At 40.5% G+C, this 27271-nt stretch overlaps 2 protein-coding genes across 6 annotated transcripts; one reads left to right on the forward strand and one right to left on the reverse strand.

Annotated features, from left to right (window-relative positions):
- Nucleotides 1-562: 562 nt before the first annotated feature.
- On the reverse strand, nucleotides 563-6881 carry RAD51AP1 (RAD51 associated protein 1). Of its 4 annotated transcripts, none has more exons than XM_015628889.3 (9): nucleotides 6805-6875; nucleotides 5935-6061; nucleotides 4811-4860; nucleotides 4438-4558; nucleotides 3683-3792; nucleotides 3280-3354; nucleotides 2705-2854; nucleotides 1930-2076; nucleotides 563-1080 (listed from the first exon to the last, which is right to left on the reverse strand). In XM_015628889.3, exons 2-9 carry the CDS (start codon nucleotides 5967-5969, stop codon nucleotides 950-952), a joined length of 819 nt encoding a protein of 272 aa, XP_015484375.1. In that variant the 5' UTR covers nucleotides 5970-6061; nucleotides 6805-6875; the 3' UTR covers nucleotides 563-949. The 4 variants fall into 4 exon arrangements, with proteins under 4 accessions (XP_015484375.1, XP_015484374.1, XP_015484376.1 ...); XM_015628888.3 differs by having other exon boundaries at nucleotides 5935-6064; nucleotides 6805-6868; XM_015628890.3 differs by lacking the exon at nucleotides 5935-6061 and having other exon boundaries at nucleotides 6805-6881.
- A 15-nt stretch (nucleotides 6882-6896) lies between these two features.
- Nucleotides 6897-26618, forward strand: C1AH12orf4 (chromosome 1A C12orf4 homolog). 2 transcript variants are annotated; one of them, XM_015628886.3, is made up of 14 exons: nucleotides 6897-6983; nucleotides 8245-8439; nucleotides 8677-8822; nucleotides 9882-10063; nucleotides 11234-11333; nucleotides 11416-11537; nucleotides 12764-12870; nucleotides 14362-14559; nucleotides 15779-15907; nucleotides 16974-17042; nucleotides 18562-18764; nucleotides 23834-23891; nucleotides 25068-25135; nucleotides 26092-26339. In XM_015628886.3, the coding sequence occupies exons 2-14, from the start codon at nucleotides 8262-8264 to the stop codon at nucleotides 26182-26184; spliced, it is 1653 nt and encodes a 550-aa protein (XP_015484372.1). In that variant the 5' UTR covers nucleotides 6897-6983; nucleotides 8245-8261; the 3' UTR covers nucleotides 26185-26339. The 2 variants fall into 2 exon arrangements, with proteins under 2 accessions (XP_015484372.1, XP_033370419.1); XM_033514528.1 differs by lacking the exons at nucleotides 6897-6983; nucleotides 16974-17042 and having other exon boundaries at nucleotides 26092-26618.
- The last annotated feature ends 653 nt before the right edge of the window (nucleotides 26619-27271 follow it).

Genomic DNA, 27271 nt, shown 5'->3' on the forward strand with positions numbered 1-27271 from the left:
TTGGATATTGGGAAAAAATTGTTCCCTGTGAGGGTGGTGAGGCCCTGGCCCAGGTTGCCCAGAGCTGTGGCTGTCCCAACCCTGGCAGTGTCCAAGGCAGATGGGTCTCTGAGCAAGCTGGGACAGTGGAAGGCATCCCTGCCCATTGCAGGGGGGGTTGGAACTGGATGATCTTTAAGGTCCCTTCCAACCCCAGCCATTCCATGGTTCTGTGATATTCCTTGTCAATGCAATTCCTTCAGTCACAAGTAATACAGGGATAAATGGACCTGCTGCCATCCACTGTAATCAATAGGCTTAGACAGGAAATTACTGACTGTGGATTAGTAAAAGCTCAGTTTCATTAATCAGTAACAATCACTTCACTGCTTTACAAAACTCCCTACCTTATCATGGTATCATGCTCCTCAATGAAGCCCCAGGAACTCCAAGGAAGTTCTTTATTGTCTGAGCCTGACTAATGCTGCTACTTCCAGAAAGAGCACACACAGGCAAAAATATTTGCCAGACTGCAACCAACATTTAAAGTGACCTTCAAAATTAATAAATTCAAGGAATACAGTTAGATATTATAAAGTATTTTATTTTACACATTTTTTTTTTAAAAATACAAAATTCTAAAAAACATTTGCCCATCATTCATGCTCCCATAGTGTTGTCTAGACTATGCTAATGCCAGGAGTTTACATATTAAAGAAGATTATCACAAACCAACATCTCTGAATATAATACATCAAAAAGCTGGTGGCCCAGATTAATCACTTTGATTAAATAACGTTATTATTGAGTAGCACTTAAAGATACCTAGTAATTTGCAGAATAAAAACTCATCCTAACATCAGACACATCTGTTAACACATCCTCCAAAATGGGTGATTCCAGGATGCTGCCCACCCTCTGTTTATCAGCAAAACCCTTTCCACAGTCCTTTCCTCTGTGTGGCACTTTTTCACTGGCCATTTGTGCTGGTAGCACTGGGATGAAGAGGTTTGACTCTTGCCAGTCTGGAGAGGCCAAGTCTAAGGCAATGAGTAGGTGACTTAACAGGAACACATTTCACATAACTGCTTCCTGATGGAGCTGGAGATGATTTTAAAACAGAAATAAGGTATTAGAAGTTAAAATGGGAAATAATATCATATGACTGTTGTCTTGTAATAGTTTCCCTAGCAGAACAAAAGAAGCATTCTGAAGAGTGCAAAAAGGTCTGAACTACAGAAGCATGTGTAAATCACTCACCAGGGATTCCTCCCTCTGGGAGCCAATGCAGCAGGAATGGTGCACAGGTTAATTACCCAGCCACACACTGCAGCAACACTGGGAAACTGTTCCCAGTGTCCTGGGCACTTTCAGGCACTCCACAGAGAAACACTGAGCCCAACTCCCATGGGGAAATGAGGACTTGACAGAAAGGAGCCAAACAGAAAGAACCATGTACAGAAAATAAGAGTAAATATGAAGAAAAATCAAAGAATCAGATGTCAGCAGCAGGATGCTCAAACACCTTGAGAAAATAAAACTTTTAAGCATTTGCTTTATTAGAGCAGCTAAAACACTCCAACATTTTTAATTTTTTGTTTTTGTTTAGAACAGAAAATAATGTAGCTCATACCAGAGATAAAGAAAGCTCTAAATAAGAGCTAAATAGACATGAAAGGATCTTTTGATTAAAGTCTGATCCACAGTTTGGAAAACACTCTATAAACCTCAGGCAGATAAAGGAGTTAATGATAATGCTGTAAAAGAAGCATAGATATAGCTTTTCTTCCTTTCTCTCTTTTTTGTTTTAAATCTGCTCAAAGAAAATCTCTATAAAATATACATTAAGGGTAAGCATTTTCCAGGAAGAGTTTATTTTTTGTTTGCTTTTAGGAGAGATTGCTAAAAGCTTAAGTCAACTCATGCCTGTGTCTATAGCTGCACCCATACCTGGTGGTGTCCATTTAGGCTTTTTGTCTGTGACAGGACTTGATGCATGTAGAGGTCTCCCAGCTGCTTCTGAGGGACTGGACATCACCTTCTGCCTTGGCTCAGAGTTCTGTTCTGTTATCCAGGAAGGAGAAACTATAGGTGATGCTGGGATGGAAAAAAATTGCTTTAGAAAGATGCTCTTTAGCAGAGAAATCATCACTTCAGATGACAGACCACTGCACAGCAGAAATAATGAGGATGTACTAGACTGTTCCATCCTGAAGCAGTAAATATTTACACAGATACCTTACTTGTTAGGGAATAACAGAAACATGGATGCAGCTTGCTCTTCCAAAAGATGACAGTCACAGGAAGAAAAGAAGGGAGGGTACTTGCTTTTTAAAATAAGCTTAAACAAAGCCAACAGTGAAAGCTCCAACACTGATAATACTCCAGATTCACTGTTTTGACACAAACCCCAGAAAACTAGAAAAATCTAGAGGATCTTTAAAGAGAGGAAACTTCCCTGGACAAGGAGGGCAGAAGGAATTTCTCCTGACATACAAATGCAGAGCAGCAGTGACATTTTGCTGGTTTGGGAGTGAATAAGCTCCAGTGTGTAAATTTAGTGTGAAAGTGCAAATGAGATATCATGAGTATGAGGGGATAATGCTTCAGTAAGGGGGGAGTAAGTGACAATGTAGTCAAAGCAGCCTGAATTTCACTAAAAATCCAAACAAAATCCACATCCAAAGCACATCTGAGGAGAGGGTTTTGGTGGAGAAAAACTTACTGGGTACAGACTCTGGCTCAGAGTCAAGATCATGGGCTCTGTCATCACTGTCAACTACTAATGACTTGTGATGTATTGGAACTTTGTCTGCTGCTGTCCTTTGCCTCCCATCACCATCAGGTGTGTCACCATCCATAACCTGATTGAGACCTACAAAACAGAAAGTGTTCAATCAGCTCAAATTCAGAGTAAACCTGTTCTCTTCCTCTAAAATAATTTGGCATTTGAGTCCCCAGAATTCATTTTGGTGATATGAAGCTATACTATTCAGAAACATATCACTGACACTGTTTTTCATGTGCTTCTCATTTTATTTTCTCACTGTCAAATTTATTAACATTTATCCGTAATCAGGCTAACAAAAAGAAGAACAAAAATTCACCAACCCACAGGTTTGCTTATTTTAAGACTGGGACCAAATTTTCAATGAAAGAATTGACACCTCCTTCAACCTTAAATATATTTAAGATAAAAACTTTTTATTCCACATCAATAAAACAAAAGAAACCAATGGAAACAAAGAAGAGATAAGCTACTTAAATGCTTTTTGTGAAAGGAGTGTAAAAACAACTTACCTAAAAGTTCACTGTCTACACTGCAGTTGGAAAAAGGGGATCTCCTCTGTGTATTTTCTGATTCAATAGTCTTACCTGTTTTAAGACCCATGAAAAAAAAATAATAAAATATTACTATACAAAAACACATTAAAAAAAGTAAAAATATGAAGAAATTAAAATAGCTGAAGTTTTTATCTGTCTCTAATCCAAGCATATATTTGGATGATCGTATAGAAGAGTCACTTCTCTCATAGAAAAAAACCCCAAGAACATAAGAAAAGAAGCAACACCTAGAAACCCTCTCTTGTCATGGCATCTTGAAATAAAATACAATTTTCAATCTATTTCAGCATAAAATAAATTGCCATGTTCAAATTCACTGCATATAAATAAAGAGTGCTGCATGGAACTGTAAAGTAACCTTGTTCTTCTGGATTTTTCACCTCCTGGGGATTTGTAGATTTTTCTTTCACAGATAAGGCTAAGGCAACTTCCAAATCTCTTTTATAAAGTTTGTCATCCAAGGATAACCTGTGGAAAAAATGCCAACATGTTAAATAATAAAGCAATTATATGAGTGTTATAGAACTATTTCTGGCTCAGTGAGCTGTTTAAAATTTAGATACTTGTGAAGAGATTAATATTTCAATACATATTTATAGAATATTCTGTTACAAATATTATATTTTGAAATTACTTAGACAAAACACACTAATTTTTAAAGCACTCTATACTTTAAAGCATCATGACTGCAAAACAGTGTATGTATATATATATATATATATATATAAACTATTAACTGGCATTACTGCAGGAAAAAAATTAAATTATTGCTTTTGCTTGAAATGCCACACCAGAATGTAATATTTAAACACAACTCTACTAATAAAAATTAGATTACTCTTTTTCATTTACATTGACTTTTTCTCCTCCTTTACATATGTTCTTTTAGAAGGAGTCAAACTTGTCTTTATATTTCTCTGGCTTAGGAGCCCCTAAGAAACTCAGAATTTTTAGAGTTATATGAATTTGCATCAATAAGGCTCAAAATCTTTATTATGGTCATGTATTAGCTGTTTGTTCTCAGCTCCTTAAAACTCTAGGGAGAAAGAAACTAAACCCAAATATTCTTATTGAAATCCAGTTTTACACAGAGTTGACCACAACATTTCTTACCTCTTATTAAGTGTCTGTGATGGAGTCACTTCTCTGGGCTTTTTTGGCTTCTCTTTTTTCTCCTTCTTTGACTCCTTGAGCTGTGTTCTAGATTTTTTGCTTGAAGGTGCAAAGTCTTCATCTGTTGGAAAACAGCAACAAGCTCTCATGAGTTTTTCTATATTCTTAAATTTCATCATTTTCATTGCATGCTGAAAATATATTGAGATAACCTTTTCTGGAAATTAATCCTACTTTAAAAGAACACAACAACTCTAAATGCACAATCCTTAAACGTATTTAAAAGGAAAATTCAACATAGCCTCTTTCACATGCGCTTTTTTGTAAGAGGCAATGATTTCAAATTCTTGATGTACAAGAACATCCCACTTACCATCATCTTCCAAATCCCCAAACTGAGAATAATCAACAACTTTCTTGTTCCTGTGGCCAAAAAAAATATAAAATATACACTATTAATCCTTTCCAACCGACCATCTTGATTTGGTAACACTTTTGGATAAATCATGTTTTACAGGAAAAAAATGCAGTATGTGCTCAGGTGGACACAATCTCAGAATCATGGATTATCCATGAGTTGGAAGGGGCGCACAAAGATCATCCAGTCCAGCTCCTGGCCCTGTTCAGGACACCCCACCAATCCTACCCTGGGCATCCCAGAGAGTGCTGTCCCAACACTCCTGGAGCTCTGGCAGCCTTTGGGCCATGCCCATTCCCTGTTCCAGTGCTCCACCACCCCCTGGGGAAAGAACCTTTTCCACTTTTCCTGATATCCAACTTAACCCTCCTCTGACAAAGCTCCAGCTGTTCCCTGGGTCCTGTCCCTAGGCACAGAGAGCAAAGATAAACCCATAACCAATGCAACTGTACACAATGGCTTATTTGGAATAGCCTGTAGATTTTTTTTAAAAGACTCCACACCCTCTCTGGACAATCTGTTCAGTGCTCAGTCACTGCCCAGCACGGAAGTTCTGCCTCATGTCCAGGTGGAACTTCCTGGGATCAGTCCCTGCCCGTTCCTCTGGTGCCATTGCTGGGCCCCCCGGAGCAGAGCCTGGGCCCTGCTCTGAGCCCTCCCTGCTCACAGGGACACCCAGGGCTGAGGGCCCCTCTCAGCTGGGACTCCTCTCAAGCCTTTCCCTGTCAGAGATGCTCCAGGCCCTAAATCATCTCTGCAGCCTCTGCTGGCCCCGCTCCAGGAGCTCCCTGTCCCTCCTGTGCTGAGGAGCCCAGGGCTGGACACAGCTCTCCAGATGTGCCTGGCAGGGCTGGGCAGAGGGGCAGCATCACTCCCTGACCTGCTGACACTGCTCTTCCCATTGCAGCCCAGGCCATCATTGCCCTTCTTGTCCCCCTGGGCACTGCTGGCTCATGGACAGCCTGCTGTCCACCAGGACCCCCAGGTCCTTCTCAGCAGAGCTGCTGGCCAGCAGGTCACCCCCAGCCTGTGCTGGTGCATGGGGCTATTCCTTCCCATGTGCAGAATACTGCACTTGCCTTTGTTGAATTTTAGACACTTCTTCTCTGCCCATCTCTGCAACCTGTCCAGGTCCAGGTCCCTTTGAAGAGCTGCACAGCACTCCGTGGTATCGGCCACTCTTCCCATCTTTGTGTCATCTGTGAACTGCTGAGGAGACATTGACCCCTTCATCCAAATCATAGATGAGCCATTTAAAGAACATGGGGCCCAATATTATCCCCCCTGCAGGGCTGCATCCAGCCCTGGGCCCAGCACAGGAAGGACAGGGAGCTGCTGCAGCCAGGCCAGAGCAGGGACACCAAGGGCATCAGAGGGATGGAGCAGCTCTGCTGGGAGGAAAGGCTGAGGGAACAATTGGGATTGTTCAGCCTGGGGAAGAGAAGGCTTTGGGGTGACCTCACTGTGGCCTTGCAGTGCCTGAAGGAAACCCACAGGAAAGATGGAGAGAGACTCTTGACAAGGGCCTGGAGTGACAGGACAAGGGGAAATGGCTTCACACTGAGAGAGATCAGGTTTAGATTGGATATGAGGAAGAAATTGTTCCCTGTGAGGGTGTTAGGCCCTGGCCCAGGTTGCCCAGAGAAGCTGTGGCTGTCCCATCCCTGGCAGTGTCCAAGGCCAGGTTGGATGGGCTCTGAGCAAGCTGGGGTAGTGGAAGGCGTTACTGCCCATGGCAGGGGGTTGGAACTGGATGGGTTTTAAGGTCCCTTCCAACCCAAACCATTCTACGACAGAATCCCGGGGAACACCACTAATGCCGGGCCTCCAACACGGCCCTGTCACTGATCACAACCGCTCTGCTGGAAGGGAAAGGGGCCACCCTGGAATGTCCCAGAGGCCCCGAGGGGATCGGGGGAGCCCCTCGTCCCCCAGCCCCGCACACGCACCTCCTGGCCGGCCGCGCCATTCCCGCCGCCGCCGCCGCTGCGCGCCCTGCGGCCCCAGGAGCAGCGCCGAAAGTGCCGCTGCGGACGCGCAGCTGCGATGACGGGACGGGGTAGGCGGAACATCCCGGCTCCCCCTTCCCCGCGGCCCGCTTAACCCGCGGCTGCCCGCCCGGAGCCAGGTGAGCCGGGCCGGGCCGGGCCGGGCCGGGAGGCTCCCGGTGCCCACGGGCGCTGCCGCTTCCAGCGGAGGGAATGCGGACACCGGGAGCTCCCCGCGGCGGGGTGGGGGCGGATGGGGTCCCGCAGGCCGTGTGTCCTGCCGGCTTTGAGCCTGCGATTTCAGGAGCAGGAGGTCCTCTTTGGAACAGGGGGTTTGTCCCCCGCTCCCTCTCCATCAGCTTCCTCCCCACCTCCTCGCTGCATCGGGGAGCAGCAGAAAGAGCGTGGCCGGGCTTGTGTTCCCAGGATTTCCCTTTGAATCCCACTCTCTCAGAGGCCGGGACACCGCCTCGCATCGATAATGGTTGTCCTGAGCTGTTTGTCTTTGAAACGGACCTGTTTCCTTTGTGTCTAGCACGAATGTTTGTTCACAGAGAAACCCACCCAAACCCTAAGCCCTTGAATTCTGCTGTAGAATTTTTTATTTTTGTTGCTTTTTCTTCTCCTCGGGGCGTGGTTTTTAGTACTGGGGAAGCTTCGGCTGAAGCAATGTGTCCAGCTTTGCGGGTGATATTCAAAACAGAGGGATGTGAATGAGCATTTTACCCTGTGGAGGGTAAAAATACCAGCCTGTATTTTTACACTGTACACAGCCCCTTTGCATCTCTATTGACTTATTTTTAATACAGGTTACAGAAAGACAAAATCAGCTCTTTCTAAAAATCGTTGCAGACACCTGCTCCCCCACTCCCCAGGCCTTGCACCTGCAGAAAGGAGGAAATAAAATCTCTATGCACTCTGCAGGATTTCAGCTTTTGAGGCATCCATGACAGAGGTCAGGGTGTTTCAGTTAATTTTCTATTGATCAGGATTCCCATCGGCCCTGGTTCTGCTTTTAAGTTCAGGAGATCTATGCTGTAATTTTTAAGAGCAATTACCCAAATTTATATATTGACACACTCATATACTTTTTAGAAGCATTTGATATTTTGGAAACTAGTATTTATGCTTCAGTTCCAGATGTATGTATTTGGAAGTCAGATATAGCTATAGATATAGATATATTAGACATATATATATATAATTCGATCGATTATATTAGATAATATCTATTAGATAATAGATATTATCTAATATCTAATTATCTGATTATCTATGAGAATTTTCAGGGGTTAAGTAATTTTGACTGTTAATTATTAGCAAAGCCATGGCTTTTCATTACCATTTTTTACTTCTGAGTTTACAAAAATATAATTCTTGTTACTTGCATTTCTACTGCAGGAAACAAACTCAAGAGGATGAAGCCCAATAAAGGAAAGACTTTAATTAGAGAGAGAGATTATGTGTACAAATTCAGTGCTGGAAATGAACATTTGGTGCTTACAGTGCCTCTCAAATTCCCTGTGCAAGAGAATATCAGTCATTTGCATGGACGTCTGATGGTTCTGCACAACCTGCCATGCTTTATAGAAAATGGTATGAATTGATTTTTTAACTGTTCTCCTGTATCCTTGTCCACAAGTGTCTTACAGCTTGCTTTAACAAACCAAAACACTGGAACGGTGTTTAATAAAATTGGTTTTTAAACAGCAAAACATCAGAGAAAATTACTGTCAGTGCTAGCAAGAAAAAGGTGAAAAACTTTACTTACAGGTTTCCTGGGTGGTTACTGATGTGTTCTGTTGATGGACCATTTTCTTCTTGTTGTAATAGACCTGAAGGAATCTCTCAGTAAATTTGTAGAAGAGGAAACTATAAAAGATTATGACAGAGAAGCTGAAGTGGCTCTGGAAGCAGTGAAATCGGGAAAAGTAGACATCAATCAGCTGGCAGAAACTTGGGCTAAAGCTTATAAAGAGGTAAGATTAAGGCTGGAAATTTAATATTCAAGGCTTGCTTTGTGAGAATATGTGTGTGTGTGCAATTACAATTGTGAGGATGAAATATTACACTAAAATTCACTGCAATTCTTGCAGTTTTTTTCTTTTTATCTGAAAGTAAGCATCGAGTCTTCATCCTCCAAGTTCTTAGGTTTTTCTTGAGTTTAATAGAATAAGATAGAAAATGGAAAGGCAAATAGTTTGTTCATTTAATAGTTGATACTCAAACAAAAAATAGGCATAAGGCTTGCAGTGGCTTAGAATTAAAGCAAGAGGTAATGAATCCTATCCTAATCCTATCCTAAATATCAGTAACAGCAATTAAGGCTGGAAGGAGAAAGTGTACAGTTGAGAGAGACTTTTCAGTTCATATGACTATTTCCCATTATTTAGGAAAGATAAGTCTTTAGTTGGAATATTGTCTCCAGTTTCACATGGGATCTTAAAAATAGTGGAGTGCAAAAGAGCTGGAGGAGTCCTAGTGAAGAGAAAAAAAGAATGACAAACCTGCAGTATTTGAGGAAAAGTTTATAGGAATGAATTTGCTTCTCATGAAATACAGAAAAATGTGAAAAATTCCATAAAAAGCTTTCAAAACTGGTGTTCTTGGGCCATTCTTTGTTCAATAAAAATAGCTTTTCTTAAATCAGTGTTGTTGATCAAATTCTTAGTGACATCAGAGGTTAGTCATCCTTACTAGCAAAGCATTTTTGTTTGCACAGCTGGTGTTTTGGGCCTTATCTAAAATTCATCAGGTGCAAATATTATTGTGGATATTGCTGTTCTTTCCAAGCTGGTGTTGTGTGAAAATTGGTAATTCCTCATTGTAGTCCAAGCCTTAATGATTCTGACTTTAGTTGCTTTGAAAGAGTTAAAATGGGAAAGGAGAAAATGGAAAGCTAAAGTAGAATGCAGAAAGCTTAAACGAGGGAAGATGCTTTATGTATGGTAAAGGCTGTGTGTGGACCCCATGGTTTTACCCCTCCATTATGTCCTAAGAGGTATCTTATCCTTTAAAATCTCCTACATTTTCTTTAGACAACATTAGAACATGCCAAACCTGAAGAAACCAGCTGGGATGAAGATTTTGCAGATGTCTATCATGATCTGATCCATTCTCCAGCTTCTGAAATGCTGTTAAACCTGGAACACAATTATTTCGTTAGCATCTCAGAATTAATAAGTGAAAGGGATGTGGAACTGAAAAAACTACGTGAAAGGTATTACTTTTTCTTATTATGTAGGTTTTCTTATCTCTTATTAAATAGGGATGCCTGCCACTGGGTGTGTAAACTCCAGTCATAGAACAACGTGTGTAGCTTGTATTTGTCTGTGTAAACCCAAAGTCATGCAACACTTGGCTGGCACAAGAGTATGTGGAGATTCAGCAAGGGGGAATGGCTTGAAGTGGAAATTTAGATTGGATATTAGGAAAAAATGCTATACTCAGGGTGTGGTGAGGCCCTGGCACAGATTGCCTGGCCACAGGTGGCTGCCTCATCCCTAGAAGTGTCCAAGGCCAGGTTGGATGGGGCTCTGAGCAATCTGATCTGGTGGAAGGTGTCCTGGCCCATGGCAGGGAATTCTCATGGGTTGGAATGAAATGAAGATTCATGTCCTCTTCAGCCCAAACCGTTCTGTAATTCCATGATCTCATTAGGGTCACCTACCTTATATTACTTTGGTGGCCTTCTATTATTTTCAGTGACTGAGGAGAATACAAGTTTTAATTTCCAGGAAGTGTTGAATTTGAGTCCCAAGTTCTGGAATAAGCTTGCATAGCTGCAGGTGGCTCCTTAATCCACAAGAGGGAACACGTTGAATGTGGATTTTTCTTTCTGCGTCAGAGTAATTTCAGTAGCTCTGGTTTAGCATACTGGATGGCAGTATTCCTCTTGAGCTGTGTGTGTTTAAGCTTAAGTTAGACAGTGCCTAATCAGTTCATACTATGTTTTCTTCTGGACTGAATTGTACATATTTCTAGTTTGGGGGTCAATGTTGCCAGTAAGGTGTTAGCAAATCTTTTTGCTGCTCATTTCCTCTTCTCAAGCATGCATAAAGAAGAAAGAGCAGTATTGTTGTAGAGCTCAGGTGCTATGTAGGTGTGTATAGACTCTGCTGGAATTTATATCTCTATCACATTTATCTATTTATCACATCCCTGTGTTGGTGGCAGTTGAGACTGTCCCAAATAAGGGTAAGTGGTGTTCTGGTTAAACACAGGACCTGCCTTGAATCCCTGACTTTTACCTTCAGTTTGTTCGGTGGATTTTTGTTGCTAAATCTGTGACTGTTCATTCTTTCAGTAACAAACTACCAAGTTTGTTGTTGTATCACAGCAAAGGGTGTTCTGCTACCAGTCTTCTGAAATCTGTTTTCTTCTCTTTCAGGCAAGGAGCTGAAATGGATAAGGTGATGCAGGAGCTTGGGAAGTCACTGACTGACCAGGATGTGAATTCCTTAGCAGCTCAGCATTTTGAGTCCCAGCAGGTAAATAAAATATGTCATGCATATGCACATCACCTTATAAAGACCACCCACACCACTCAAATTATCACTCCTCTTCTTTCAGGATTTGGAGAACAAATGGACCAATGAATTAAAACAGACTACTGCTATCCAGAAACAGGAATATCAGGAGTGGGTGATAAAGCTTCATCAGGACCTAAAGAATCCCAACAACAGCTCAGTCAGGTATTTAATTCCTCTGTGATGCTTAATTGGATCTGAAATAGTTCCAAGAATTTGAATTTACATAATCTTTTAAATATGATACTTTAGTCCTATTTACTATGATAATATTTATAAATAATTTACACTGGATAATCAAATCATATCAAAGGCAAATAGCCCATCATAAATAAATATGTATAATTTTATGAGTTTCTTCATTGTGTGATGTTAAAACCTCTGTGTACCAGAAAGTGTCATAATGCACTGAAGTACAGCTTGACATGAGTGGAATTTCCTCCTATTTTTCCTTTCTTTCCTGTGTCTGTCTTTAACACTGTTTCACAAGGCTTTCTATTTCTGTTACCACCTAAGTATGTTCAGGAAAATAATGGTACTCTAAAAAATGGTAACAATGGTTTGAATTAACAAGCCTCTTTTCTTTTTCTGTGTGTATGTCACCGGACGGCTAAAAAATTGAATTTTTTTAAGTGTGAATGCTTGTGGAGAGAGTTGAATGAGAAGCTTTCCTCTGTTTGAGGAAATGGGAGGGAAATTAGAATTTGTAAATTGGTTTGGATCCTTATTCTTTATCACTAGTACATTGCTACTTGGCAGTTGAAATCAGTAGAATTGCTTGCAAGTTTATAAGATTTCTGGAGGTGAGGTACTTTGAAAACAGGTAAACTTCTCACTAATGCTGAAACAATTTGGAGAAATGCTGATGTTCTTTCATGTATTAGGAACAGTATTTGTTGTATCAACTAGACAGTTGAATTTAGGGAAGAAAAATAAAACTGATACCTGAAATGTTTCCTGGTAGTTTGAACACTGTGGAACATTTGATAAGGTGGTTTTTAATCTCCCATTTTGTGTGGGAAGAAGAAAATAAATGTTTACCTAATTACTTCATAAATAAGGTTTTGGCTGCTATAAATAGGCTGAGGATAATTATTTTTGTTTTCTCTTTATTCCTACATTCTTCCTATATTATAACTAGGTGTTGTGAGTTGTTTTTATTCCTCAGTCTTGGAATGCTTTAGAAATGGGCCAAGTAATGTAAATCTAACAGTGGAGTTTCCTCTTCCTGCTGCCAGGAAGGTGAAACCTCACAAGTGGAGTTCGTGCTCATAGGTTTGGTCTCCTGGTTTCCACAGATCAGCTGAGAAAACTTGGGATAACTTTCCCAAAGTTGTTGGTCTTGAATAAAAGTTAGGATTAACTTTTTTGGCACTTTTCTATTATTTCAGTGAGGAAATTAAAGTTCAGCCCAGCCAGCTGAGGGAATCTGTGGAAGGAAATGGAAGAATCTATGAAGAACAAAGGCTATTAGAAGAAAGCTTTACTATTCACTTAGGTAAGTGGGGTAAACCAAATAATAGCTGATAATAAGTAATGTATCCAAGGCATGTATCATTTACAGAATTTAAGTCTCAGTGTGTATAATCCATAGTTTGGAATTGTTTTGTGTTTGTTCTTTACATGTGTAAGAGAACAGCATAAATGTATCAAGCAATATCTGAAATAGGTGGAAATCTTAGTGGTAACCATTCTAGAAACAAATTTCTGTCCATTTTGGTTGGGTGACTCATATAAAAAAGCACAGCAACAGCAAAACATGTTGCCTAAAAATGATGCTTCAGCTTTTCTTCTGTTTGGTAGAAAAATGTGTTTATGAAATTTTCTTCATTGATCAGTTAAAAGCAGAATAGATACTTGCAATTTGTATTTTTTGTTTGTGCAGTAGAGTCTTCTTGTGCTGTTTTGACCGTGTTATGTTGTGCAGGAGTGGTTTAGGTTACTTAAAAAATTACCAGCAAAGGCATTAGCCAAAGCAGGTTTGATGCAAATTTGCAAAAGGGCAGAAAAATTCAAAGGCAATGTTCACTCTAGGTAGATAAAACACAGAGGAAAATTGGATTTTAACCAAATCTGAAATGATTTAGGCAGAGATGAGCAGGCAGCAACAATCCTCCCAGTATCACAGGGAGTTTGCAAGCTCTGAGAGGCTCCCTCTGTCAGAGGGAGATGCTGGTGCAGCTGCTGTGGCACAGAAAGCTGCAGGGACATCCCTTAGGACCACTGTCCATAGAGTCATTAGATGGTTGCCTTGAGTCATTTGGAAAATGTTCATCCTCAGGTTGAACTGCTGGAGTTTCCAAAACTCCAAAACCCTCGGGCCATGGGTCAGGTAGGGGATGTTTCCAGGCTGTCAGGATCTGACTGATGATCCCTTCCCCTCCATGCAGCTCCCACTTCAGCCGTGCAGCAGTTCCTGGGATGGCCAAGGGATTCCTCAGTATTCCTCAGATTCCTCAGCTCATTGCACAGATGCTATGGCTTAGCAGGAGTTCCTGAGCTTGTGGAGTGGTTCTGGGGAGGGTGGGGAAGGATGCATCACCACACATCAGTATTTGATCCCTAGCCCTGCAATATTCCTCAGGAAGAATTTCTTCACAGAAAGGGTTGGAAGGGGCTGCCCAGGGAGGTTTGGAGTCCCCATCCCTGGAGAGGTCCAAGGAATGCTCTGGACTGGTGACAAGGTGGGGATTGGGCACAGGTTGGACTTGATTTTGGAAGTCTTTTCCAGCCTTAATAATTCTGTGATTCTGCAATGGGAACAAGACTCATTTCAGGCATGGACAAGCATCACTTTGTGAAAACACCGCATTTTTATTGCTACTTTTCAAATTGCTGATGTGTCTGTAAAACTGAATGTGTGGCTAGGAACTTCCTCTGGGTGTTACACCCTTACAGACCTTTAGGGAAGCACTTTGTGCCCTTGCCTTTCAATCCCAGTCCTGAGTTTAGTCTTCCACTGGGATTAAGCCACGTGTGCTCTGTGCAGGAGCTCAGCTGAAGACCATGCACAACCTGAGGCTGCTGAGAGCTGATATGTTGGATTTCTGCAAACACAAGCGCAATCACCGCAGTGGGGTGAAGCTGCATAGGCTTCAGACTGCAATGTCCCTCTACTCAACTTCCCTCTGTGGCCTGGTGTTACTGGTGGATAACAGGATCAGCTCATACAGCGGAATCAAAAGAGGTGAGCCTTCTAATGGGAGGTATCATGTCAGGGAAAATGAATAAAATAATAAATTAGAATAAAAACTTGCTGTTTTCTCTCACAAAAAAAAATATGTCCAGTTAAAATTCAGTGGAAGCACTCATGCTTTGGATATGGTATTGCAAAAGGGTAACAAATGCAAAAATATATTATCAGTGAGGATGGGGGATACTGTTGTGATGTCATCTCTCAATTCTTCCCTACCTTTTGTGTTTGTGTAGCAAACAACATTGAAGAGGACCCCTCAATATTCATTTAGACAAATTTATTATAGGAGTTTCTAACTGTTTAATACCAGATTATCACACTGAAACCTATACCTATTTGCAAAAATGAATAAGAAATATGTCTAGATTTTAAAGTGATAGTAAATATATAAAAATACTGTGTGCTTTTGGTACTCTGAATTCCATTAAAAATAAGAAATAGGAATATGACTTCCCTACTCCTGTAAAGTTTGATTAATTGCCATTTTAAGTGCACGTCTTTTGCGTAAGTGGGCACTGTGATGGTGTTTTCTATCAAGGTTAACCAATGAAAATTCTGTTTATTCCTGTTTGACTTTCCCACCTCCATCTTGAAGTTTAATACCAAAGTACTCACACTTGCAATGTTGGGGGTTTTTTTTGACTATTACTTGTCATTATTCTTGCATGCCATAAAAAAAAATGTACTGTGGTTGGTTGATATTTCCTGGAAACAGTTGGAATCAGGCTTGTAGCAAGGAGAGGGAAATGTACTGGGAAAAACTGCAGTTGAATTTGTGCTGTTGATGGTTTCCAAGATGTTTAATTGAAATAGTATTATTCTGTACTTGTACTTATCTTGCAGGTACTTTTTCAACTGTTTAAATATTTAAATGAATAACAAAAGGAGAAGATCTGGTTTTATGCTAAATTTTATGTGATGAGAGAAGGCAGACATTTAAATAATGCTGTTAAACACAAAATTGCATCTTCTAGCCACCAACTAGATCCTGCAGCCACAGTAGAGGGGAAAGTATGGGACCATGTCACAGTCTGTCAAATATAATCCTCAAGAAAATAAAATAAATTTTGGAAGAGGAGTCCCATAGGACTTTATCTGCTTTTGGAGAGTTTGCCTTTATAGCTGGATTTACTTGATCGGTAGAGTAGAATTACGTAATGTTACTGAACACAACCTCAGGACATGCATTTCAATCTTATTTTTTTCCTAGATTTCGCAACCATTTGCCAAGAATGCACGGATTTCCATTTTCCTGGAATCCAAGAACAACTTGAAATTGTCCAGAAGGTTGTACTTAAGGCCAGAGCACAGCGTAGCAGCAAGACAAAAAGACACCACGGTCAGTGACAACCAAAATTACCTTCCTTGAAATAGAACAGTGGTCAGCTGGATGTTTGTGGGCAGGGCAGAGTTGATGCCACTCTTCTGCAGTTATTTCATCTGTTAAATGGAATGTTTGCATTCATCAAGAAACTCTGCATGAAATTCAGAGAGAATGTGATGTTCAGGTGGTGTCTTCGTTGCTCCTTTAAAAGGAATCAACATATAAAAATCACATTTTAACAGCGTGGGAAGTACATCAGGCCACTCTGCTTTCCTAAACTGCCTGTAGCAGCACAAACTTTATCTGTCTTTTTATTTATTATTTTATTTATTAACTTTTTATTGCCTTTTACATTTAAATCTTTAACAATTGCAGAAAAGGAGTTTACGACTTTTCCCCCTTCCTTTAAATTGAATGCTAGAAACCAAATAGCAAATTGCCTAAATGTGTATTTAGCTTTTTAGTGCTGACCAAAGCTTTGGGAATGGTTTTCCTTGCAGTTGTGTTTGCAAATGGCTGGGCAATGCTCTGACCACATGGTGTTTAGGCAGTGCAGTTGTACATCTTGAAACTTTGTTTTCCCTGCAAAGAGCTACTTATGTCATTTAAATGCATCAGGAGTATGAACAAATATGAGTACCCAGAAAAACAAGTTCCTGCATAATTGCTGCATCTCAAGGGAAATGGTGAAAGCTGGTTTTATGCTGCTGATTTATGTAAATCTCTTTGGAACAAATTCATTTTAATTTATTACATTATTAAAAAAGAGCAAGATACTGTGTGGTTGTGGGGGCAATTTCCAAAGTTTCATTTTATGTCTGAGAATATCATGCTTGTTTTTGTCCAAATGAAGAAATAGCAGAGAATGGTGTGTAAGAAGGGCAGTAATTTGAGGTAGGATTCAGTTTGGGGTGTGTTGAAGACAGCAAAAACACTTCTACCCATCCCCCTTGCATTTTGGGGATTTTATGGTAAGTTCAGTGTCAGAATTCAAGCCAAATATCAGTACATGAACCTTTTCATACCCAAGTGTAATTAATAGAGGATATGATTAATACTTGTTCCTTGTGTTGATATACAGAAAACAAAATCAGTGGGAATGAAGATAAATTAAAGAATATCGAACGAAACCAGTCAAACATTTTGCCGGGTGAGTTGTGTGGCATTGACCCCCTCTTCCTGAAGCAAATTGTGTTTCATACATCCATATTTTTAGCTCTAAAGTCAGAATATAAATTATAAACTGAACCCAAGCTGACCTCAATCAAAGGAGAAGGATGTTCCTGTGGCTGAGGCAGAGAACTGGGTGTCAGGACATCTGGTTTCTATTCCCAGCTTTGCTACTCCGTCATATGGCATGGGGCAAATCACTTCTCTTTGCCTAAAATTTCCTTTTGGAATTTGAGGGTGAAAAAAAAAATCTCAGATCATCTTGGGGAAAAGGTGAAACTACAGTACTAGCAGCTAATTTTATTTTTGAAAATGGCTCTATGTATATCACTGCTGTGGTACAGAAAAGCATTTTTGGGTGGATTTTTTAGCTTTGAGAAGTCCCTCTCTCAGGGAAAGTATCTTCTATGTTCATTGTGATGTTTAGTAAGGAAAGCTGCTGTGAAATTTGAAGATTAATATGCAGTTGGAGGGGGGAGGAATTAAGTCCATACAACCCATGGTTGAGTGAGGGCTTATTAAAATTGATTTCATGACTGTCTTAAATATTGTTAGTGGGAGTGGATTAGAAATCAACTTGGACCAGATAAATCCAGGTGTGTCTTGCAGCAGTGGCCTGTCTGTTACTGCTCGTAGATGGTCACTGCTGGGGATTCCTGCCGCCTTGGCAGTCATCCAGAAGGAGTACAGACCCATTCTGCAGCTGTTCCAGTTCAAAGAAAGGATCTTAACTTCAGTGGCCGGTGGGAATAGGTGTGACAGAATTTGTTGACTGAAATTTATTTGTTGACTGAAACAGTAGGGGCATTGCACACCTGCTCTTCCCTTGACTGTAGACTTTAGATCTCCAGTGCAAAGGAATGTGCCATGAAAGACCTGGATTTCACTGCCTCTCACCTTTGCTAAATGAATACCAAGTCTAAAAAGACACTCAACAAGATGTCTTGGTTACTTTTTTCAAGCAACTCTGTAACTCACCTTCTCAGTACTCTGAATTATTTCAAATTCTAATAGTCACTGATCCCTTTGTGTTCCAGTGCCGTATCTCAGTTGTTACATAACCCACTATCTTTTTCCACAGGCTCTGTGCATCCTTTATTTGAACCCATCCTTTTTTTGGCCTTTCCGCCTCCCACATCTGTCTGCAATTCCGTGCTTGCATTGTGTATTTTGAGTATTGTACCTCCTCTGGGTTTGTTTTTCTGTTTCGTGCTATATAGAGATCATATCCTGTACTGGCACTGTTATGGTTTATTACACACATGTGGCCATGATGCCAGTGGAACCCATCAAAGCAGTGGAGAGATGGAGTGTGGGATGCATGAAAAACAGTGACAGTCCAAGAGACTTTAGATCTCCTGTGTTTGTTCTCATCTCTGCTCTCCTCATCTCTGTATACTTGTATTTGCCTTTTATCTTTCTTACATTGCCAAACAATTGGATTTCAGTGCAGATCACTACCATGATTTCTTGCCTTCCTCATTTGCCTTATTGTGCAGGAGAGTTCTACATCACACGGCACTCAAACCTGTCAGAAATCCATGTTGCCTTTCACCTGTGCGTGGATGACAACGTCAGGTCTGTGAACGTGACCGCTCGGGACCCGGCCATCATGGGGCTCAGGAACATCCTCAAGGTCTGCTGCACACACGACATCACCACCATCAGCATTCCCCTCCTGCTGGTGCATGAAATGTCAGAAGTAAGTAAATGGAAACATTTAGGCTGATTTTATATCCTTGGATTTTTTGCAAAGGATGTGTTTCATGCTGATTAAGGCCAAATGGGATGGTTTTTCTCACTCACAGGCTTCTGCCATACCACATGGCACTTGTATCTACATGGTGACCCAAATTAAGGAGCTGGACCAATTAAAAACATCTCAGCCAGCTGAATCACTTGAAGTTTTTACACCCACCCCTCCTTTTGGACAATTCCTGGATCCAGCTCACTGCAGTTGTACAAGTGTTAATGAAAGATGGGGCTACACAGCTGGAAGCTCTTGCTTAGAAACTCTGCCTTCAGAGTTGCTGATGCAGTAGTGATACTTGATCCCCACTTTTAATTATCATTAGCTGTAAAACATGAAGTTTAGGGAGCAAGAGCACTGGCAAAGCTTGGCTTAGAGTTCTGTAAATCTAAGCGTCACCTTTACCTTCTGTAAATCTCCTACCACTTCAGCCCTACACAGGAGCAACCAAATTTCACCTTCCCTTTGAACTGTCTCCTCCTTCACTGCCTAATTTCTGTCCGTTTCCTCTCTTAAGTCCCCTCAAATACTGGCTGGGCAAGAGGCAGCATATTGCTGATGCTCTTTGTGTTCTTCCTTAGTGTGCTGAGTTTTGTATTTTCTTCTGTAGTGGGACTCTGATGTAGGGCTTGTCTCTCAATCAGCTGTAACATTTCTCAGTGCACAGAAATTTAAAACAATTGGCAACCTCTTTTCTCTGTCATGCCTGGATCACAGAGAAGGGGTGGGAAGGCAGGAAAAGAAGCAATGGGCAGGGAGCCTCATACAGCCATATGCCTCATATTCTAAAGAGCTGGAAGGTCTGTAAACCTAATGAAATGAGAAAAAGAAGGTAATTCTGTCATTCATGCAAGGATATCAGTAATAATTACAGTCTGTTTGAGGTTTTTTGTTTTTAAATAACCCTTTGATTTTTCACTTGTAAATTCAGTATTGCCTTTCCTTCATGGAAAGTGGCTGACTCACAGCAAGATAAATGCTCACCAGTGGATTACCTTTAACAGGGTTTATAGGTTTTATAACAGAATTTGACTGGAACACAGAGTAGAAGTGATCCTTTTTTGCAGGATCAGGGTCTATTATCATGAAAAGCAAGCAATTATAAAGGTAAAAACACCCAATAATAAAGCCTCTAAATGATATATTTCCATACATAAAAGCAGACTTTTAGGAACAGATGAGATTATTTCTCAAATTTTTCATCTCTTGTACTGGGACCTCTTTTTGAGCAATGCAAGTACAAATGCAAGTAACCAACATGCAGGACAGCAGCCTGGGTCACCCAGTTACTGTGTTCCAGAAATTTATTGAATATATTGACCTTTTTCTTAATCAGGGTGCCACCTGATTATATTCTTCTGGTTCTTGTTTCCTTTAAACCTGGTTAGTTTTAGCTTCTTTTTGCATATCTGTTTACTACAAATAAAGCACACGACCAGGTGTTCAACATGTCTTGAGATGTGTGAAACTGAAGAATTATCTTCTTGTCTAGTGCTGGATTCTTAAAAAGTCCTGGTAGAACAATTTACCTTTTGCATTAAGCTGCAAGTCTTTGCAGAATAAGCAGAAGGTGAGCTGGATGATAAGTGTGTGTTTAGGCACAGCTGCTTTTGTGACTTGCATTAGCAGCTTGCTTATTACAGTGCTTGGCAGCTGGCTGACCTGATTTGAAACACACAAATCTGAAACTCCTTGTTGAGGGAGAAGTGAATAATGACAGATTTCTGAAAGTTACCCTGAACTCTGTGCCTTTGGCAGCCGCAGTTCTGACTCTGCATTTACCACCTACAGAAGAACATTTTTGTGAGGTGGTTAACCAGGAGCCCAGCTGCAGAGATGTTTCCATGCTTCCTGAGACAGGCATTCATTAGCAGTGTTCTCTGTGCTTTTCCCAAAGGTTTTCTCTTAATGCAGATGGAAGAGTGTTTATAACCTCACAAAAGTAATCACAGTATTACAGACTGCTTTGGGTTGGAAGGGACACATAAAGCTCATCCTGTCCCATCACCTGCCATGGGCAGGGACACCTTCCACTATTCCAGCTTGCTCAGAGACCCATCCAGCCTTTTCTGGAATATTTCCAAGGATGGAGCAGCCAGAGCTTCTCTGGGTAACCTGTGCCAGGGCCTCACCACCCTCACAGGGAAGAGTTTATTCCTGATATCCAACCTAAACCCACTCTTTGTCAGTTTGACTGTATTGATATCAATGAAGACATTGGATTGCATTATTATTTCTATGATGAGAAAAAAAAAAATCAAGAATTCTGTTTTCCTTTGTTTTATATGGCAAGAACAACCAAAACAGATTTCTCTGGTCTGATCATTAAGTTAAATGAAGCAAAGAAACTGGATTTGATACCTGAGAAGGGCAAAAGCAGGCAAATTTGATTTCAGGACAAGTGAGGTGTTACTGTGTGATCTCTGGAATCTGCTGTAAACTGGGGAATGAAATGGCTCTAACAGCATGACATTGCTAAAAATGCCAGAGCTGGCACTCTCCCTTGGTAGTTTCAACATTGTTGCCGTCCACACAGCAGCAGTGACAAAAATGTGAGTCTTCAGTGATCTCAGTCCAGTTATTTCTATTACCATAACTTAAGAAAAAATTGTTTATATAAAAAATAGAGATGAAAAGCTCTGTTTTTTATAAAATAATAAAAGCTGTGTAACAAATATTTATGAACATATTTTATGTCCATAGAGAGGTTACTGATGGGTGTATTGACCTCAAATGTTTCTCATCTGAGTTTCCTGCCTTTAAATTTATATCTACTCATCCAATGTTTAGGATTTGCACAGATGCACTGTGAGTTAAAGACCTTGCTAATTCTTACTGAAATTACCCATTGAAATTTGGTTTGAAATATTTTTCCCACATGATGTATGTGAACTTTACTGTCTTAATTACCTGATTATGATGTGGTTCTGCAAAGGCCTAAGCCCTAAGCAGCCCCATGTAGTAAGCCTGACACAAATTAAATGAAAATAAAATCAAAAGGATTGCAGCATATTTTTCTAATCAGTGAAGCTAGTCTCCCCTCCCTCCCCTTTTTTTCTAAATGGGTTGAAGAAATCTTAATTTGACAAAACAATTGCATCCTAAAAAGGGTTGAAGTATCTCTGTTAGTGAAAAACACCCAAAGTTCCAGGTGGAAGTTTTTTTAACTTTCTTGAATGCTATTATCCAAAACTCCCTCTAGGAAGGAGGTTGGCTATTTGTTTTTTTGCTTTCTTATGTTCTTCTCTGTATTTCAAATTGGTTCTTAGCTGATCCACCCTCATTTCCACACCAGAGAAAACTGTTAACATGGTGAATTCATGAGAACTTACATTTGAAAAGCTGGATTAGAATTGTATCACTACTATGTCATTTTCAGATCTTGTGGTTTGCATGGAGCAACATTCTATTATTTCCCTGAGTGCCCAAAAAATTTAACCTCTCTGTTCCTCTCAAATAGTCCAAGGAATGGTGTCATATCCTGCTGTGTTGATCAGTCCTTGTATGGCTCAGTTCCCATCACTGATTGCTCAAGGTGCTCCTGAGAGAGAACTTCTCTTCTTAGTCACTTGTTTTTTACTAAGCCAAAGCAGTAACCAAAATCAACAATGAACCTTACTTGTGACACAAAGCACACATGGGCAGACAAATTATAATAAACACCAAGTGTTGCTTCCAGTATGCTTAAAATTTAAAAAGTCAAAAAGCAACCACAAAAAAAAGATACAAACCCAGACTTGTCCAGCACTGTTCTGTCTGATTAATGTGGTGTATACCCTAAAAGCAGCACATAGGGATGCAGTGATTTACATAAATGAAAGCTTTATGAAAAGAAATTTCAAACTTACCCTGTTTTTAACATACAGTGTATTTTGGGGGGATGGCAGGACATCCTCCCACCTAGGGAGAAACTTTGTCTTTCAGTGGTTGTTTAATGAAGCCAGACATTTAGTTTATCAGTTGTGTTATCAGTTGGCATTCTTAGATCACCTTGCCTCTCAAATGTCTTTTTCTAATCCTGAAATTAAGCTTTTTGATAAGAACAGATTGCACTGTGTGTTTGACATTGCAAAACAGAGACTGGCTGTAGTGAATAGAAAACTATGTCAAGCTTAAGTTTGATAAGGTACTTAGAATGATAAATTGGTTTCCACGTCTATATTCCTGTATTCAGAGTAGAAAGTGCTCATCTTCATGATGAGGAGCACAACAGAAACAGATACTGTTTTCTTCTTTTTGAGAAGTGTTTGCAGTGAGTCATTTTGTCTCTGATAGAATTACACCATTATGGTGTAATTTGCTTTGTAGCATACAGCCAAAAGATATTTCATGAACTTTAAACTTAAATTATTTAGCTCAGTGGTTGTAGCCATATCTTAAACCACTATGGTTTTCATGTCATGTTTTGCTATTTAACTTTAGGTAAGGATTTTCTGGCTGTTGCTATCTGAAACACCCTCATCACATGAAAATTAATTTTGCTTGTTCTCACTTTTACTATAAATGCATCTTGAGGAAGAAGGGCTTCTTCCAGTTCCAGTATTAGAGAGGTTTTCCTGAAGGTTGTGGGTATGCCAAGAAACTTTAAACAAAATCAAGAACAGGTAAGAGTCATCATTGTGCTCCACAATGCACATAAGATGTGGTCAGGAGCCTGCCTTTGATTTGCTGATGCATGAACCTGACAGTTACCAGTTGAATATTAGATGTTTTCTGGAACTCCACAGGGGAATCCAACAGCCCAGTTTCCAGTGAGATTGACAGCATTTTTGTTTAACATCTCAACTTAAAAATGTATAATATTGTTCTGACACTTGCTCTCCTAGCAATAAGGAGTGGTGGTGCTTTTATGGTCACCTGTAAGGTGTGTACACCTTCCTAGAATGTTATGAAAACTAGGTCCCAAATGCTGCTTGAAAATCACCTACTAGGGCAAAAAATATATTGCTTTTAATAATTTCCCTGCTATTCTTGCTGGTTAGATCTGTGGGGCATTGAGGCTTTTTATTTCTTCCTTTTAGGAGATGACCATTCCATGGTGCCTGAAGAGGGCAGAGCTTGTGTTCAAGTGTGTCAAAGGTATGGGAGTGGAGCTCCAGTGGGATCTGGGGAGCCAGGCCAGAGCAGGGACACCAAGGGCATCAGAGGGATGGAGCAGCTCTGCTGGGAGGAAAGGCTGAGGGAACAATTGGGATTGTTCAGCCTGGGGAAGAGAAGGCTTTGGGGTGACCTCATTGTGGCCTTGCAGTGCCTGAAGGGAACCCACAGGAAAGACGGAGAGACTCTTGACAAGGGCCTGGAGTGACAGGACAAGGGGCAATGGCTTCACACTGACAGAGAGCAGGTTTAGGCTGTCATGACTCAACATGGTATTCTGTCTTTCCAAGTGGTATTTTTACTTTCTGCACTTTTGTGTGCTGCACTTAAATAGTTGAACCAGTCACTTTCAACCACCTGCTTGAGGAATCTCATCCTATAGCAATTGACTTTCAGTAGTTCACAATGGATATGTCATCTACATCATCCACTTCTAGTAAACAGTTATTTTTCTGAGTGTCCTTATATGCCATAAGAGGATTCCTGTGGCCTTTGGTAGTTCATCACTTGAGCAATAAGTGAGTGCTGAGCTTTATCCCTATAGAATCATCATAGAATCATAGCATTGTGTGGGTTAGAAGGCACCTTAAAGATTCCAACCCCCTGCCATGGGTAGAGACACATTCCACTGCTTGCTCACTTACAGGGATGATGCAGCCACAGCTTCTCTGGGCAACCTGGGCCAGGGCCTCACCCGCCTCAGAGGGAACAATTTCTTCCTTGTATCCAATCTAAACCTGCTCTCTGTCAGTGTGAAGCCATTTCCCCTTGTCCTGTCACTGCAGGCCCTTGTCAAGAGTCTCTCTCCATCTTTCCTGTGGCTTCCCTTCAGGCACTGGAAGGCCACATTGAGGTCACTCCTGTTTCTCAGTGAAAGGAAGCCATGGAAAGAACTCCTGACACATTATTTACCTCCTGACACACTTCTGCTGTGTATCACTGTGCTGCACAGTAGGACTAATTGTTCTGCAGAACTCCTCATAAGATTTTTCTACATTTCATTCAGATTGTCCAAGTATGATTTAAAGGCAGTTGAGGACATCCCTCATTAAGGAAGTTCAAACCCTACTTGTGTATGAAAACTCCCTCACTGCCTGCACATGCTTTAACTGCTGGGGAGTACAGGTAATCCAGACAGTGTCAATGCTGTTTTTTTAGGTTTCATGATGGAAATGGCCTCGTGGGATGGAGGAATTTCTCGGACTGTGCAATTCCTGGTACCACAGGTAGGTGAAACCAAAGTCATATCCAGCCTAGGAGACTGCTGGTAAAAAGTCACATGTCAGCAGATCTGGTGATGGTTTTTTTGCTATTGCCTGCCCCTTTTGAGTGAGTTTAAATTAATTTGGTTTTGTTTCCTTTCCTATAAAAAATGAGTAAGAATGGATTTATAATTTTTGAATACCCAGTGGTATTTTCTGAGAGGATGCTAAAATTTCAAACTGGGAAGTTCACCTTTACAAATGGTGAATGCATCACCTTTGAAAGAGAGACTTTTTTGATGTTAATTACTCTGATGGGCTAACCTTGCATTACATAACTTGAGTTGTTTTTTAGTCATATTGTCTTTAGTCATATTGTCTAACAACATGGAAAGCTGCAGTGCACAAGTTCAGTCATTCTTCCACAAAAACATTAATTACTTCAGGTATTTGAAGTTAGTTCTGAGACTCTGAAATGATTTAATTTGGAGTTCTAGCTAATCTTCAGAAACAGGAAGATATCCAAAGATGGCCAGAACAAAGTTTATTCTGAAAAGCAGTAAAAGTCATGTTAGAAGGGAGTAACATGTATTTCTTGACAAAGTAGAAAGCTGCTGAGCAAGGAGGAAGACACAAATTCCTAAGTTGAATCTAGTCCTGAAATGCAGAGAGCAGGAGTCCTGTAGATAACAAGCAGCACTGTCCTGCTTATGTTTGGCAGAAATAATCAATCCCTGGAACAAGAAATCTTCTGGAAATGGATATGTGGATATGTCACATAAATACACAGCCAGTATTTTTAGGTCAATCAAAATATTGACTGGATTCAGTAGAATTGTAACAGACAGTTTGAAAATTATTTTTGTTGTCTTCTGAACAGCAGCAATTCTCTTAAATACCAAGAAATAAAGTTCAGAGAGACTTAATTCTTCCAAAGTACAAAAAGCCAAAGCTTACCTGGTGTTGGGTTTTTCTTCCAGACAATTTCTGAGGAGATGTTTTACCAGCTGAGTAACATGCTGCCACAGATCTTCAGAGTATCCTCCACACTGACTCTGACCTCCAAGCACTGATTTCTGTGGGGCACTAACCTGTATCCTGTTGGCAGAGGATGAGATTAAGGAGATTCTGGACTACAATGTCTCTTTCCTGTGGACTGATGACCCCAAAGTGGCATTTGTTTCAATTTCAAGAATTGTGTTGTAATAAAAGATAAATGTTGTCTGTACTTGGCTGGTAGCAGCTGATTTTTGTCTCTTGCTCTGTTTCAGCACAGGACTGATAATCAATTCCTCACCTTTATCTGAAAGACATTCAATATAACTTGTATGAAATCGACAGAAATATATATGGTTAATTCTCATACATTGTTAGTAGCAATAAGAGCTTATGCTAGGAGTGGGGTCTTCTGGCTTCTACAAACATTTCCTGAATTTTCTCAGTGGCTTTTAAAATAATATGGAACACATCAGATGTTTCCTTAGAATAAACAATGGAATTTGTCATAGTGACCATAGAATAAAATGTATTAGTGCCTCGTTTTACTGCTACAAAATGAAAGACTTCAATCAAACATTTACCCTGTCGCATTTTGTAGATTGTGGAAGTGTTTTTTAAAAGAAATCTAAATAATATACACTTGTGACAATAATTAGAAATTTTAAAGAAGTATTTCTTCCTTTTTTTTTTTTTATTATGTTTGGGTTTTGGTGTTTTCCCAGACTTCACATTGACAAGCTTATCATATGAACAACTTCATAGGAAAACTTGAACCCTGAAAATGTTGAACTAGTGTTCAGCTAAAAGGTGAACACTAAAATGCTCTGGACCCTGTTATACAGATAAAATTTGCTGCTTATTAATTATTAACATTTTATGACTAACCAGAAATGCCAGGGAGACAGCTCAAGATGCAGCTATGAAATTTTTTGAGACAATCTTGAATCCAGTCCAAAAAAACCCAACCAAACCACCTCTGCATCCCAGTGATGGGGGATAAAGGGGACACTGGGAACTGCTTTTCCCCCATCATGGACAATCTTGGAATTCAGCTGTGGACCCAGGAGCTGGAAGCAGCCTTTCCATGGCCACAGGGAAAGTCCTGTCTGGAACTGGGAATCTTGGGATTGCCAGAATCACTGGGCTCACAGCAAAGCAGCT

The sequence above is a fragment of the Parus major genome, chromosome 1A, assembly GCF_001522545.3.
Source record: "Parus major isolate Abel chromosome 1A, Parus_major1.1, whole genome shotgun sequence".
In the NCBI taxonomy this organism is placed as follows: Eukaryota; Metazoa; Chordata; class Aves; order Passeriformes; family Paridae; genus Parus; species Parus major.

What these genes read in the sequence shown, in the direction of transcription:
- RAD51AP1 (XM_015628889.3), bottom strand. Translation starts at nt 5,969, where the DNA reads ATGGGCAGAGAAGAAGTGTCTAAAATTCAACAAAG. An exon ending in TGAGCCAGAGTCTGTACCCA is followed by an intron (nt 2,077 to 2,704) that starts GTAAGTTTTTCT and finishes TTTCCATCCCAG; the next exon opens with CATCACCTATAGTTTCTCCT. An exon ending in GCCTAAATGGACACCACCAG is followed by an intron (nt 1,081 to 1,929) that starts GTATGGGTGCAG and finishes AATCATCTCCAG; the next exon opens with CTCCATCAGGAAGCAGTTAT.
- C1AH12orf4 (XM_015628886.3), top strand. Translation starts at nt 8,262, where the DNA reads ATGAAGCCCAATAAAGGAAAGACTTTAATTAGAGAGAGAGATTATGTG. An exon ending in CAAGACAAAAAGACACCACG is followed by an intron (nt 15,908 to 16,973) that starts GTCAGTGACAAC and finishes GTTGATATACAG; the next exon opens with AAAACAAAATCAGTGGGAAT. An exon ending in TGTGTTCAAGTGTGTCAAAG is followed by an intron (nt 23,892 to 25,067) that starts GTATGGGAGTGG and finishes CTGTTTTTTTAG; the next exon opens with GTTTCATGATGGAAATGGCC.